This window comes from Pyrus communis, chromosome 12, assembly GCF_041283825.1.
Source record: "Pyrus communis isolate YQ-2024b chromosome 12, ASM4128382v1, whole genome shotgun sequence".
NCBI lineage: Eukaryota > Viridiplantae > Streptophyta > Magnoliopsida > Rosales > Rosaceae > Pyrus > Pyrus communis.
This window is the reverse complement of record NC_142576.1, coordinates 453,421-468,763: the sequence shown is the minus strand read 5'-3', so window position 1 is coordinate 468,763 and position 15,343 is coordinate 453,421. Positions and strand designations below refer to the sequence as shown.

General features: G+C 37.5%; 3 protein-coding genes and 1 long non-coding RNA gene across 4 annotated transcripts; all 4 read right to left on the bottom strand.

Moving 5' to 3' along the window:
- Positions 1-175: 175 nt before the first annotated feature.
- On the bottom strand, positions 176-2,042 carry LOC137745634 (uncharacterized). The gene is made up of 3 exons (XM_068485620.2): positions 1,683-2,042; positions 723-992; positions 176-451 (listed from the first exon to the last, which is right to left on the bottom strand). The coding sequence occupies exons 1-3, from the start codon at positions 1,903-1,905 to the stop codon at positions 396-398; spliced, it is 549 nt and encodes a 182-aa protein (XP_068341721.2). The 5' UTR covers positions 1,906-2,042; the 3' UTR covers positions 176-395.
- A 789-nt stretch (positions 2,043-2,831) lies between these two features.
- Positions 2,832-5,707, bottom strand: LOC137745974 (flavin mononucleotide hydrolase 1, chloroplatic). Its single transcript, XM_068486010.2, has 7 exons — positions 5,375-5,707; positions 5,040-5,115; positions 4,728-4,779; positions 3,652-3,766; positions 3,490-3,560; positions 3,292-3,379; positions 2,832-3,169 (listed from the first exon to the last, which is right to left on the bottom strand). The coding sequence occupies exons 1-7, from the start codon at positions 5,620-5,622 to the stop codon at positions 3,034-3,036; spliced, it is 786 nt and encodes a 261-aa protein (XP_068342111.2). The 5' UTR covers positions 5,623-5,707; the 3' UTR covers positions 2,832-3,033.
- Positions 5,708-8,235: 2,528 nt separating this feature from the next.
- On the bottom strand, positions 8,236-9,468 carry LOC148692113 (uncharacterized). Its single transcript, XR_015954033.1, has 2 exons — positions 9,100-9,468; positions 8,236-8,933 (listed from the first exon to the last, which is right to left on the bottom strand). It is a non-coding gene; the product is annotated as an uncharacterized LOC148692113 (long non-coding RNA).
- Positions 9,469-11,131: 1,663 nt separating this feature from the next.
- LOC137745136 (CBS domain-containing protein CBSX6) lies at positions 11,132-14,059 on the bottom strand. Its single transcript, XM_068485025.2, has 3 exons — positions 13,473-14,059; positions 13,029-13,381; positions 11,132-12,255 (listed from the first exon to the last, which is right to left on the bottom strand). The coding sequence occupies exons 2-3, from the start codon at positions 13,370-13,372 to the stop codon at positions 11,322-11,324; spliced, it is 1,278 nt and encodes a 425-aa protein (XP_068341126.2). The 5' UTR covers positions 13,373-13,381; positions 13,473-14,059; the 3' UTR covers positions 11,132-11,321.
- Between the last annotated feature and the right edge of the window lie 1,284 nt (positions 14,060-15,343).

Genomic DNA, 15,343 nt, shown 5'->3' with positions numbered 1-15,343 from the left:
GAATACACCCCGAAGAAAAAATGTTGAACACAGGCAGCTAAAAAAGCATACGTTCTTCACGCGCCGCTTGTAGGGGCGAAATTTGAACTCGGATGCATAGGGAAAGAACATCCGGTTTAGCTTTAGCTAACATGGCTATGTTTATACGTTAATTGCAATGTTAACAACAGTCACGTTTACGAAGATTGATATCATCCATGGTTTGTTGGATTCAAAGTCCGAACACAAGGAATGGTTATAACTTATACATATGAAGTTGTAGTTCAAATGGTTATAACTTATAAGCATTTTTCTAGCACCCGAAGTCGCGTTTGGTTTCTCCTTCCACAACGTCCATAAATCTCCATTCACCATAAGAACAAGAGAGACCTTTTGCATATCTACATACAAACTGTTTACGAGCACATTGCCTTGTCCAATAGTTCCTGCAACTCCCCGCTTTTATATGCATCTGCAAACAACATTGTTTCGTCAAGATTTCGTATTACAAACTCTAAACCATCATACACATCTGTACTCGGCATAAATAATCCATCAATGAAAAATACATCTAAACCTAATTTCGTCATTTAATTCTCAGTTCTGTTCATTGTACTTAATTTCAGAGTAGAGATGAACCGCAAGTTTGCAGTTAAGACGCTCGCATACATAATAACTTTATCACTCTGTTAGCTGCTAAATTTGGAGAAATGTAAACACTACAATAACTTCGATTAACTTACCAACAGTGATGTCACAGCCTCCGAAAAACTCTCCTTCAATGTAGAGTTGAGGAAATGTTGGCCAACTCGAATACTCCTTTAATCCCTGGCGCAAAAGTTCATTTTCTAGTATGTTTATTGTTTCGAAGGGTACATTCAAAGACCTCAATATCTGTACGCAAGTGTTAGAAAAACCACATTGTGGAAAATCCTTTGTTCCCTTCATAAACAGAACCACTTTGTGTGAAGTAACAACTTTGTCCAACGTATTCTTCAGCTCCGGAGTTAATGCTGCACACACAGGGAGGGAGGGATGGGGGATGAGAGAGTTGGTACCTTGTGAAACTTCAAGAACGTGGACACCTTACAAGAACTCCTGACACTATAATTCAATCCCGAAACTTTAAAATAACAGGTGCATAAGCGATAAATCTGCTTTCCTCGACCAGTTGCTAAGGAAGGTCTCATTCGATATACAATCTAAACAAAAGTGAATTGAGCAAAAAGCGAACATAACAATCACGTACTCCACTTTGGACAATAGTTACAATCAAATGTTCGACAATCTAATGTTTACATTTATCCGAGCATGACACCAACCAAGATCCTTATGATAATTGTGAACAATTCGCAAACAACGTCTCCTTTTTTTTCGAAGGACTCCAAGTTGATAAATTTAGCATAAAATCCTACTGCCAATCAATTATTTTACTAGAACAACGCAACAATATTACTACTACATATGTTGACTTTAACCAAAAAATGGATTCTTGTGATCATCGACAAGCAAGAAGCATCCTAATTTTCGATATACCGATTCCATGACATCAAATTCAACACAACCTAAATCCTAAAACCTCAAAAATCACAACAAAATCTGCCTAGATTTCCCCAACATAAACAACCAACAAGCAGACATCAAAGTGCAAAATTAGAGCAATAAAAAGCAGAATAGTAGTGAGAGAAGGGTGAGTGATGTACCGGCGGAGCATCGGATAGTGAGGATCTTCTTCGAAGATAGCTTGGGTCCGAAGGACGAGTGATTTGAAAGAGAGACGGCGGAAGGAGGGCGGGGACGCCGAGAGGCACGGTGGAGGTGGAATGAAGCGAGGGAATTGGTGGGGGCTCTGCTCGCAGCTCCAGCGAGAGGGAAAGGGGCAGATGGTGTCATGGTTTTTGAGCCCAAGGCCCCAACACACCACATCTTTGGAGGACTTTGCTCTCTCTCTTCCGGCACACTGGAAAATCCCTCACAGACGTATAGACAGTCCGGCACTCTGATGAGTTCTATTTTATGGTTGCGGAATTTAATTATTTATTTTTTAGGATAAGAAAATATTCACCTGAAAAAAAAAAAAAAAAAAAAAAAAAGAGAAATACACGTTTATATAGAAAAGACGTTATAATAATAATTTTTTTTTTTTTTTTTTATGGCAACAGCTGGTGGCTTCGGCAAAAAATCAGAATGTGACCCGTGAAATATAAACTTGAAATTCTTTCTTAACCGTTGAACCATCTCATGGTGGTTAAAAGGAAGTTGTAATTTATAAAATAATATTGTTTGTAACCTTTTTATTTTTTTGAAGAGAATATTGTTAGTAACATGAGACTTGTCGAGTAAGGAAAAATACTATAGATTTGTATAGGGGGAAAATATTTGACTAAGCAACACAAGTTTAGTTAAAATTAGATGTCAAGTTCAATACTCTTATTACATGTTATTGCTACCTAATACCTCATATTTATAAGTAAAAATATATATTGCTAAACCATTATCCAAGTTGGTGTAGATTATTGTAAAAATTCAACAGAAATCAAGTTTTTTTTGGCTTGGTAAAATATTTTTCCTTACATAACATTCAGATTACAAAAGCCCTCTCCAACCCATGCTGAAATGCGGAGAAACTTTTCGGTACGGACCACCGGACCACTCGAAAGTTGGGTAAGGGCCACGCCGCCGATCGTCTAGTCTTAATAATTTCTCTTACATCTCTTACATGTCAAAAATTCTTGAATTCGATTGCTATATCACGTCATCTGCTTAATGCCCCTCGTAAAAGATGAACCTTTATATTTGATCTCACCCAACCTCGCATTAGTCCCACACGCGAATGAGTTTCCACCAAGAAATAGTAAAGGAAGGCCTTGTTATCTTAACAATTGTTACAAAGTTCGAGAAAAATACAGCGCGGACGTGTGAAGGCCATTTTCTTTCTGGAAGTTGATCAGAAAGTTAATCCAGCTTTCGTTCTGAGAAAATCTTCACTCCCAGGAAGAAAGCAACTGGAAAAAACAATTGATATAAATGATAAATGAATGACAAGAAAGACAACTATTCTTGTTGAAGATTGGTTTGTTCCGTTGAAATGTCAATCCCCATCGATAAAAGATCTTGACGAAGCGAATCTGCATTTTTGAAATGTAGACCGACGATGCCTACTTCCTTCGCGGCCTCTACATTTCTCATCCTGTGATGAAACCATGAACCGACACGTTAATTATGATGTGAAGTTAATTACCTCAACGTCTCCAAGTTACGACCTTCAAAGCTTGCATAGACCAACGTGTTGAAAAATGTGTCGTAACAAACCTGTCATCTACGAAGATACAGCTTCCCGGATCAACTTCCAGATGTCTCACAACCTCCAAATAGAATTCAGGATCGGGCTTCCTCTTCCCTGAAATGCAAAAGTGAATAGGAAGAGTTGAGACATTCATGTAGACATTCTTGTGCAGCGAGCAGATGGAAGAGAATTTCACAAATAAAATGTCAAGCCGCTTAACATACCGGTTATACATGAACAAAACGTCCAAGATAAATATTTGGATATGTTTAATTTGTCCTCAATCATCTCATACCTACCCAAAAAAGAAAAAGGAATTCCTCCTGAGTAAAATGATGAAGTGCTTTGCTTGATAAGAAAACAAAACTATAGAAATTTCATCTAACCAGATCGGATAGTTTGTGAAAGCATGCATCTCGTAGTTGTTATGTTTTAACACATCAAGCAATTCTTCAACACCTTCAACATAGGAGTATCCTTTCTTCATGCAATTTTTTAGGCCTGCAAAGATAAATTACGCACTTTCCCGTAAGATTCAGAAGGAAAAGCGCATAGATAAAAGCAAATTATATGAGAACTCAATCATATCAATGTACAGACTTCAGTTCTTCAATCTCCCCAATCAATAAAATTGACAATATTGTGGAAGTCGTTCAGAAGCAATTTGTGATGAAGCTTTCAAATATAACAAAGGACATAATAAAAAATTAACAATTCCTATTGTAACTTATGACTTTGGAATCAGTACAACATATCTACACTATGCAAGATAAATGTAATCCAGGATGTATATTGGAAAAGACTCTAACATACGAACAAGGCAATGTACCCCATCAAGTCCAACGCAGTCGTGACCAATTAACCAAAAGGTTAGAAAAAATTGCAGTCTTGGCCTGTTGCAGCAGATGCTTAATATAGTTTCCTACTCTCACCACCGACGTTTTATGATAGTATCATTTTCCTAGTCCTTTTCGAATTCGAAACTAAAGGATTAATTCTAACAGGAAGTATACTGTGGTTGCAAGTTGCACCACAGCTAAGAGGGCCCCAAAATGAGGGTTTATAATAGAATGCCATTCACATTCACTACATACCTAAGAGTCATGAAAAATACTGATATATTGAGATTCTGATGACAAATAACTTCAGCAGCATAAAACCTTCACAGACTGGCAAATCCCACAGTACATAAATCATTGTTCTTTTCGCTATCAGTGCCAAACTTCATAAAGCAAGAAAAGGAACTGTTTACACAAGATAATCAGCAGTTATGCAGCAATATGAAAAGTAGTTTTCAAGTCAGATGAAGTACATTCTTACTACTTCTAACAGCTAAAGATCAAGTTAAAACTAATGAAAATGAATGATTCAGTATTTGAAATAGATAAAGACCAAAGACATGGCTAGAAAATAGTAGTGAATTCTTTCGCTTTCTTCTGTGGAATAAGAAACTTCAACTAACCTTCCAAATCTAGAGGCCTTCCATCCTTAAAGAATGTTCTTGCTAGCTCCATCTGGGGTAAAAATAAGTTTGTGATGCAGACGCTATGGCAAGGACAAGAAATGCCTACTTTGAATGTATAACTTTCGTTTGGTTCCGTTCAAATTCAACAAAACTATACACTATAACTTGAGTTCAAACATTTCTTTTCACAAAAGCTTTTCAGAAGCATTTTAATTTCCCGTTCAAAGTTCATAACTGAACTGATGCCATATATTGGTTTTGCTTAATGTCCTACTAAACATAATTTTGCTACACCAATTCCAAGTGTACCTCATCAGTAATCCCCTTTTCAAACTCGATCCACGCAGTCGGGTGCTTGCTTTCGATCAATTCTTCGAAAGACATTCTGCACATAGAATCTCACTTGTCATTAGCTGGGGGGTAGTGGGACTTCAAACAAAAACAGGACAGAAATTCCGGAAAAATAAAAAAAAGTCGAACATTCCAAGACATCCAATTTTTCAATATCCTAAAAAGCCAGTAAAAGCTGATAAATTTCTTATCTTTCCTCGATTATAATACAACCCAATTGAATCAAAAGCAAGAAAACAGAACCCCATCGAAGAAAACAGAAGAACAAAAAAAAAAAGGAGAATTTGGGGTACCTGAAGAAGGCAGGGACATCGTGGTAAAAGGGGTCACGAACAACTGTGTCCATGATGTCGAAGAGGATTATAGGAAGCTTTCGAGTATTGGTACCATGAAAGGAGGAGCGCTTGGTGGTGTTGTGGGCGTCGTGGGTTGCAAGAGCCAGTGTTGTAGCTCTGTGAAATCGAGGTGAGCTTGTCATGCAGCCGTTGCGTCTTAGACTTAGAGGGAAAGGGATAGCGGCTACTTTCAAGAGCTGAGCCATTATTCAACTGTATCTCCCTCACCTTCTCTCAATCTTTGACCTGTTTGATTTTTTTTTTTTATTTTTTTTTTTTCCTATGAAAAACTCCATAGATTATTACAATTGGATCTCCACCTTATACACACATTTTCTGTAATTTATAATTTCATAATAAACAAATGAACATAAAACTTGTTGCTTGCAAGTGGAAATAATATCATTAAGATTGTAAATGAGAAATTTTATATGCGACTGTTATAAATGATAAGATTGCAGTTCTTATCCATTAGAGTTTAATTTAAGGGAATTTTAACAAAAACTTCTCGTTACTGTTCACTTTAACGGAAAATCACAGTTTTACACTAAAAAGTCAATCATGATACTATTCACCTTACCATTTATCTTGTCCTTATCATTAAAACTCAAAGTTTTCAAACCTTTTTTTATTAATTTTCTTTTTAATTTAATCGAAACCTGTTAAATTAGATTATCATTATGTAAGAAAAATCCAATGAAGGTGAGGTAGGCAATTATATGATTTCGAATTGAATATTGATGTACCAACTACCAACTAGTTAAACGGACTGGTGGGCCATTTCTTTTGGTTTGCCATTAAAAGTCCAATCACTCAAAACATGAACTGATACTTTACGACCCACTTCAATTTAACGTCCCAGCCCAGAATCTCTGAGGCCCCCACTATTTACTCCCAAAGCCCAAAAACAGAAAGCACCTCCTCAGCCATTGTAAGAACATATAATGTTTGCCAAAAACGCAGCAACTGCCTCGGGATTCGGTAACTGACAGTGAGGACCTTCAGGAAGTAAATGTGAACGCAGAAGACGAAGCCTACCAACGCCTCCGCCACCACCAAATCGTCGGGACTGGGGAGCTTTGGGAGGATGTAAACAGCTAGATAGTACTTCACGGCGGCGAGTAACAAATGGCCGATCAGAACCACCGAGTTCGGGGCTCTTCCGGAGGCTCTCGGAGGGGAAGGGAGGTGCGTAACCATCATACAGATCATAGGGGAAGGGAACCTACGGAGGCATGAAGCCATGAGGGCAGAGAGGTCTGAACCCATGACCGAGAGAGAGTCGATTTTACAGTGGGCGATGCAAAAAGAGTTGGGCGATGACAAGTCAAAACGTAGTCGTGCTGTTTTCTAATTGGGCGGCCCGGATCCATGGGGCCGTAGCGGTAAAATTAAAACGTTGGTTTTTTTGGCCTAAGGATCCTCTGTGTGACAATTTTAAGGATGCCCAAATCATGTTCATTTATTGTGATCAGTTTTCTTTAAGTAATATTAATGTTCAATTTTAAATAGAATAATTTAAAATAATTTATGATCACACGATATATAATAAACGGACACGATTGAAGGATCTTCATAAAGAGGACATGGAGAGATCCTCATTCATTTTTTGGAGTTGGATTCTCTCGTGGCAAAAACTGTGTGGAGGAATTTCTACTAGTTATCCTTAAACTTTTGTGCTTGGTAGAGAAGAAGCAAACAAAGGTACACTTGCTTGCTATCTTGTTCTCTGCCGCAACCCGACCTGCCGCACTAGAATTGGGGAGACTTGGATCTAGGCGAGCTCCTTCTTTATTCAATAAAAAAGATGTGTGGCAAGGGAAGTTACTTGCTCTAATGCAGCTAAACAAGAAAGTCAATTAAATCGAAACTAATTCTAACTATTCTAAGACTTTGAAAGGAAGGTTTGAGGGGGGTATAGTCGTTGGGTAAGAAAAACTGCCTTATTTGTCAGGGTTGTAGTTCGGAACTAGTTCATATCAAAAGACTTTAAGGGTTAATAGATGACGTTTTATCGCTGTGTTAGAAAGTATTGATGTTTATGCACTATGATGCGGGTTTGATCTTTACTAATCTCTTTTTCTCTTAACAACTAACAATTTAACCCAGTAACTCTATGATTTATAAAATAAAACAAGACTTTAAGGCCCAATTCAAAACAATAAAATAGAAGGAATGTAATAGGACTAACCTTACAATGAAGTCACTTGAGAATGAATTTTTTTTCCTTAATACACATGTATTAAACCCCAAAAACCTTTTACGAATATTGTATTCTTGAACTAGTGTCGTGTTGCATATACAATGCATACTGTACGCTTTGAGTACATCGATATTTTTACACTAAGAAAAGAAAGAGTTCTACAAAATCACATAATGGGTAGCCTAATTTGGTATCGAATTTGCTATCCACGAGATTCGAACCTAAGACCTCTCGCTTCCTAGTGAAGAGAAATACCACCAAATCGTGACACTGAGTAACCATAATGTACATGTTTTAGTTAACGATATTAAAACTTATGTGGATTAAGAGAGCACATTTGTCCTAATTAATGTGGTTATGCTTACGACTACGTTCATGTCTATTAAATTGAATTTTCTTTCTAGACAAAAATAATATTCTATCCTAAATATTTCATTATATGAAAGCAAGTGCCGGATTGTCTTTGTTGGTTGAACATTTTTTTTTCAATTCACTACTTTCCAGGTTCAAACTATTCTCTCTCATCTTAAAGTAATTTAGAACAGAAATACCGCTTTTTGGAAAAAATAAAATAAAATAAAATTTTTTGATATAAAGGTGAAGATTCGAACTCATATTCAAACGGTAACACAAATCCTTTTTTTTTTTTTTTTTTTTGATAAACTAATAGTTCAATACAGAAAAATGGTACAGACTATGCTAATACAAATAAGCCCAACACAAAATAAAGGGTCACATCACACCCAAATCAGGCCCATAAAACAAAACTAGCCCAAATAAAAAAAGATCTCCGAAATTATCAACAAACCCTAAGACCAATAATACCAAAACCTAATCATCAATTTTCTTAATCTCGTTTGTCCAATGTATACTTCTCATCCAAGTTTCTTGAATCTCATGGTTTGGAGCAAACTCAACTTTCCCTTCACTTAGTGGTATCACACTCTTCTCAAAGAAACTGGACATGACACATGAGAAGAACTTGGAGCAATTGGGAAAGTCCAAATGGGAGTGCCTCGACCTCCAATGCTCCATCAGCTGCAACAAATGCGATAATTGGGCCAACGGAAAACCAGGAGCCAAATCATCAAAGGCTTCCCAGTCACAGGCTCCAAAAGAGAACAGGAGTTGAAGATAAAAATAAATAAGGTCATATTTGGAGGTGCAACAATTAGTGCAGTCAGAACGTGTACCGTGTACAATGTGTCACACGGCTCCATTCTCTTTCGGTAAAGACTTTGCCATGAAAATTTTCATGACTCTTGGTACATTCTTCTCCGCATAATTGTCTTCCTTCTTTACAAACTTAACAAGCTGTACAGAAAATTTCCAGTCAAATGTTCAAGCTGTCATCTCAAATCATATTATCCTTCGTCAACATTATATCATATCAATCCTTTCATCATTTTTTTCAATTTTTGAATAGATACAATCAAGTACAAATTTACTATGGAAAGAAAAGTTGAGTTCAAATGTTTACCTTGTAATTCTTAAAACCACCCAGGCCAATACAGAACAAATTGCAGCCGGATACACCATCACTGGATGCCGCCATTCAGATGGGAGAAAAGATTGGAGAAATAGAGGAACCGGGGAGAGAAGAGTTGGGGGTGCAAGCTCAATTATGGAGAGACGCTTGAAGTTGTTGGTTGGGACGCCGCGTAGAGTGCTAAGTAGAGACCCCAAAAGAGGCTAGGGTTTTCAGAAGTTTGTTCTCTTAACTCCTGCTCTACAAGATCGATTGATCCTCTGCAAACACAGGTAGAAAGTGAGTGAGAGAGGTATCTTGGAGCTCACTTGCTCTGGTTGTAACTCAGTGCCGATGAATCTAGGCTTTGACCTAGAGGCTTTATAGAATGATGGATCATGAATGGAACTTGTTGAAGTAGGTGCCAATATAATGGACGTTGTACTTTGGTAGATGATACTGCATTTACACTTTCTGAAACTCGCATTGACGGATTTTGTGCTCGAGTAGGAGAGCTTTATAGAACTATTGTGTACTTGTGACACCGCTACGTCTTGTTACCATTTTATTCAGGATTATAACTTACGTATTTTTATTAATATATCTAAAGTGAAACATGTCAGTCCATCTATATTATAACACGTGAAATAATAATGTCACATGATGGTTGTTGTGAATGAACAATCATCTCCGCCAACACACTAAGCTATTTACTCCATCTAAACTTTTTTTTTTTCCTCTGACCTTTAAACTGAGGAATTTGCTACCATACTTAAGTGTATTATGGTGATTGTAGTTGTTGATATACAAAATCGGGTGAACTTTAGAACAACGTAAAACGATAAGGTTGTGACTTTCGTAAGGTTGCTCAAATAACTAATTATAAGTGTTCACTGCAGTAAATACATGTGATGATACAAAAATATGATATTTACCTAATATCACCATGATTACAAAATATCACATTACATAATATTAAAATATGATACAAATATATAGTAAGTCCATATGTAATGGAATTGAATAGTTACAGCTGTGGTCGTTATGAATTGAAAATGTACTTGATTTGGTTGTTGTGTATTGAAGATGTAAAATTATTTGGTTGACATGGTTGTTGGGAATGAACACCTATGTACGTGTTCTATTGGAGTTCGTATGAGAACAGGATAAAACAGTGAGGGAAATACCCGCAAGTGGGAGAGATTTTTTAATGTGTTTGGAACACAAGACGGTACGTCATATGTTATTATACAAGTGGGGGAAGTGTGTCCCTTTACTTGTACAATAACATATGACATATGTGTCTGTATTTCGAACACACTAAAAAATCTCTCGTCAAATGGGAAGTTGACAATATTATAACTTAATTCTCTTGACAACAAGGCACGAGCCCTTACCCATTCATTCCATTATGTTTTCCATGCGTAGGGTTCCATACCCTTCTGTTTTGTTGAATTCTTAAACCTATCCATCATTTTTTTTGTTTTAGCAGTCATCCGTAATCATAGACGACGACCGTGACTTCTACAAGGGTTCCAGCTCAAGAGAGACGACTCATTACCGGAATACAATTTGCCGGAGCACACTCTTGGTCCATCACTCCTCGACCACCACCCCGATAAGCGTCCTATCCTGGCTTTCTTCGCCGGCGGTGCTAATGGAGACATAAGGAAGTTCTTGTTTGAACATTGCAGGGACAAAGACGATGAAATCCAAGTCCATGAGTACCTTCCAAGGGGGCAAAATTACCACTAGATTATGGGACTGACCAAGTTTTGCTTGTGCCCTAGTGGCTCTGAAGCTGCTAGCCCTAGAGTGTTTGAGGCAATGTATGCAGGGTGCGTCCCTTGTCCTCATTTCGGATTTACCATTCATTGCCCTTCGCTGATGTTCTTGATTGGAGCAAAAGCAGCAATCGGTTATCAACGAATCTATTCGATAACTTAACAATAAACCCTGCTAAGCAAAATGCTGACAGAAATTTTTCTCTCAAAATTGTAAAGAAATTTTTTGCCTATAAGATGTGTAACGTAACGTCGATGAGTAAAATCAAATACAAGTGGATTATTTCACTTGGTACATTATTCGTTATTGCAAGAAAGTTTTACAAAAAGGTCAAAACCCAGTCTTAAACCCATTTTTACATCCTAGCCGGCACAAGCTGCATATGAAACATAAATTTCGGAAAGTACAATGTAAGAAGTATGGCGGAGAAAGGAAAAACGATGAATAACTCAACGGTGAATATCATTACCAGAAACCTCAGTCGTCCGACCAAGTGCAGGGTTTGTGGGGGCTGGTTGTTTGGTGACAGCGGCCATAATATCTGCATAACCCACCACTCCAACTACAATATCATCACTGTGATCCTCAGTCACCCACACATGAGTTGCCCTGTGAGACAACATCTGAGCCATCACTGCCGCCAATGAACTCGTAACCCTACAGGTCAAGGGTGCACTTCTGCCCCTATACATGCTTCTGCTTACTCCCATGCTTGGGCTCGCGGGATTGAACCCTATACTCCTGCTACTAAACTTCTTCGGCCTTGCTGACCCGCCACCATTAGCTTGATTATTATTGCCAGCAGCTGGACGCAAAGAGAAATTGTATTCTGACCTTGAGGACGCATTATCCTCCACTCCCATCACAAACTGTCCAGCGGAGAGATTAGCTAAAGCCCATGCTGCTGATAAGTAATCACATTTCCATAGTTTGGAGGCCGAGATCTCTCCGATGATCTTATACTCATCATCCTGTGTCTGTTCGACAACAGCAACTGCACTAGGGTCGTCAGGAAGCTTTTTAGTGGCTTCAATGGCTGCAGCCGAGGCTTCAACAAATTGGTAGTTTGGGTTAATTGCTCCAAGAGAGGAGATAGAGGAGAGCGGAAGAGGTGCTAGGGCACCTAGGCAACCAATCAGGAAACGGATGACATCTTCTCTTGAGAGACAGCAAAACTTGTCACAGGTACTGCTAGTGGAAGATGAGGAAGGCCGATTGAGATTGGCAGAAGGGTTATTGCTGCTGCCACTAGCATCCATGTTCTTGAGCCATTTGCCATTATAGATAATAGAGAAACGTTTGCTCATGCCTTTCCATACCACACTCTTTCGAACAATAAGACGCTTTACACCATGCTTCATCATCTCCAGCGCATCTATCAACCTTGCAGAAACACAAATCCAAAATGGGAAACAATGCACATTTCATTTTTAAGTAATGATTTCTTGTTTCTTTTGCTAATCAATGTACATCCAAAACATACTACAGAACTTCACAACTAGTAACTTATAAAGAAAATGCCATTTTGGTTGGAAACGTCAAGAAATGGATGCATATGTATCAATACCCCAGTAGAAATGATTTCTTTAAACTTCAGATTTCCAAAGAATTTCCTTGCTCTATGAATATCAGAAATTGAATCTTAACTAGTGATCAGGTTATATAAAATAACTTTTTGAAGCCATGAACCAAGCATGCCACAAAGTACAAAAGAATCAATGATCAACAGATGGACGGAAGCGGTAAAAAAGAAAACAGATTTCACATCACATCCAGAACGGAATTGTGCCCGCAGCATGCAGCCATAAACATCAATATGAGCAAAAGAAGTAGAAGCACAAAGATCAACAACTAAACAACATATGCCATTTAGGAATCCCCCTTTACACAAAGGTCATACTGCAACGCTAACAAGTTAACCTCTCAATCGGTACAATCATACACTGAATCCAACAGAAATCATCCCACAACAATTAGCCACCGAAAAAACACCAATCACCACAAAGTACTTCAAGTGCAAGATATCAAAACCAAATCACAGAACACAATTCGAATCATAAAACACCATGATCAATAACCGTAGAAACAACACTTAAGATCAACAGAATTAATAACATTACCATATAAAGTAGTAAGATTGAGAAGTAGTAGCTAACCTTGTGGCAGGATCAACCTGCTTGAGCAAAGAATTATTCGGAACAACGACATCAGACACCGGAGTCTTCAAAGCCTTGTCATGATCCTCAAGGCACTCGCTTTTAGCGAAGAAAGCAACAATGTCGAGGGAATTAAGGATTCCCACGAACCTCTGCTGCAGCAATTCACTGTTTTCGACCATTCCCACAAGCGATTTCTTCTTCCACACCGGTATGCCGCATTCCGTTGACTCTCCGATTGCCCTTATGGCCGCCTCCATCGTCTCCGTCTCGCACAGCTCCACCATCTCCGGCTTCCCCACCGTTAGATCACCAACAACATGGTACAGAAACACCGATGCCATCCCAAATTTCTGTTCGAAAATTAAACAAAAATATTCAAAATTCCAGAGATCTCTCCATTTCTGCTGAATTAGCATAAAATATTTAAAAATCGAAATTTACCTCAACAGATACACTCAAAAACTGAGTTCTCTTGTTTTTCCGGGAAATCAAGCTTCTTTGATCGCACTTCAAATTTTCTGAGAAATCGAGTGACCAAAACCCAACAAAAGGCAATTTTCTTTGCGTTTGATTTATTTATTCAAAGAAGAAAAACAGCAAAACGAAGAAAACCCAGATCGGATAAAGGGTTCCTGAGAAAGCCGAAGACAGGAAATTTTCTGGGGAAACAAACAGGAAGAACAGAAGGGTACCGGGGAAAGCCGGTGAAAGGACGAGAGTTACGAGAGGGAGTGGAGGAAGAAGAGGAAGAGGTGGAAACCGGTAATGGGTAATCTGTGAAGGGTCAGCAAAGAGAAGGAAGGAGGGAAATGAGGAGGTTTGGCCATTGATGGAGGAAGGGAAGAAGCTGAAGGTAAAGGCCCATCAAATGTGTCTCGCGAAACTCTCAGACCGAAATATTCTGGTAATTTATGAGGAGATGTGGTGGATGAGAATTGATTACTTAATCAGACACAAATTCTGAGCTTTCGGTGTATGATTAATTAGCTAAAGGGTGATTTAATTTTCGATTATTACCTTTTCTATTTACTCAAAGATTTGATCTTTTTCTTATGACAAATATAAAAGACAAAATAAAATTAAACCAGTTAATTGATTACTTTCTCTCAGGTCTCAATCTTTACCTCCCTTCATTTTTTTTATTTATACGATCAATATTTTATATATGTTTCCTCTTGCATAAAGAGGCATCAGAGGATTTCAATTATTGTAGCAACGACACTCTATTTAGAAGGATTGAGTTGATTAGGAGGGAACCAGATTCCTTTCGGATCCAATAAAACTAAGCCTACTGAACAAGCGATCTGGACTGTTAAAATTTGATTCAACGGGTATAAATAGGAGGCTCTTTAAAAATTATAATAATTGTAATTATTAAATCAAATTTCAACGGTCCGGATCACCTGCTTAGCAGACTCAGTATATATGGATCTAGAGGGGATCCGGTTCCGATTAGGAGAGCATATATGTTCTAATTAATGTATTTATACTCATGATTACGTTCATGTCTATTAAATTAATTTTTTTTTTGTTTGAGTACATCGATATTTTTACACTAAGGAGAGAGGGAGTTCGGCTAAGCCACATAATGAGCAGCCTAATTTGGTATCGAATTCGACATCCACGAGATTCAAACCTAAAACCTCTCACTTCCAAATGAAGAAGAATACCATAATACTGTAGTATTAAATGACAATTGAATTTTTGTTTTAGACAAAAATAAAATTGTATCCTAAATTATTTCATTATATGAAAGCAAGCAAGGAATTGCCTTTGCCGGTTTAATATTATTCTTTCAACTCACTGCTTTCCAAGTTTAAACTATTTTTCCCCATCATAGAATAATTTAGAATGTAAATACCACTTGTATTAAAACCATTAGGATCGACCTTTATTTTGTGATGGGCACATGTCATTCTCAAAACAAATATAGCAAATAAACCAATAAACTTGTCTTAAGACTAGAGAATCAAATTCTAGCCTCGATTTTTTAAGGTTCTTCTATTTTTTGTTTTTTTTGCATTTGTAGAAATATAATCGTGTATGTATTGTTTAATAGTTTACAATAAAATATAAGGAAAACTAATGAAAGAGACTTGAAAACTTTGAGTTTTAACGATAAGGACAAAATAAAGGAAATAGTACCAAGATTGACTTTTTAGTGTAAAAATATAATTTTTTGTTAAAATAAATAGTACCAGAAGTTTTTCGTTAAAGTTCCTTAGCAATTTTTCATAGCTTTTTCCAACATGATATGCTCACAAATTGGCCTAACTCAAATTTCCTTTAAATTGAATTGGATTTTTTCATTT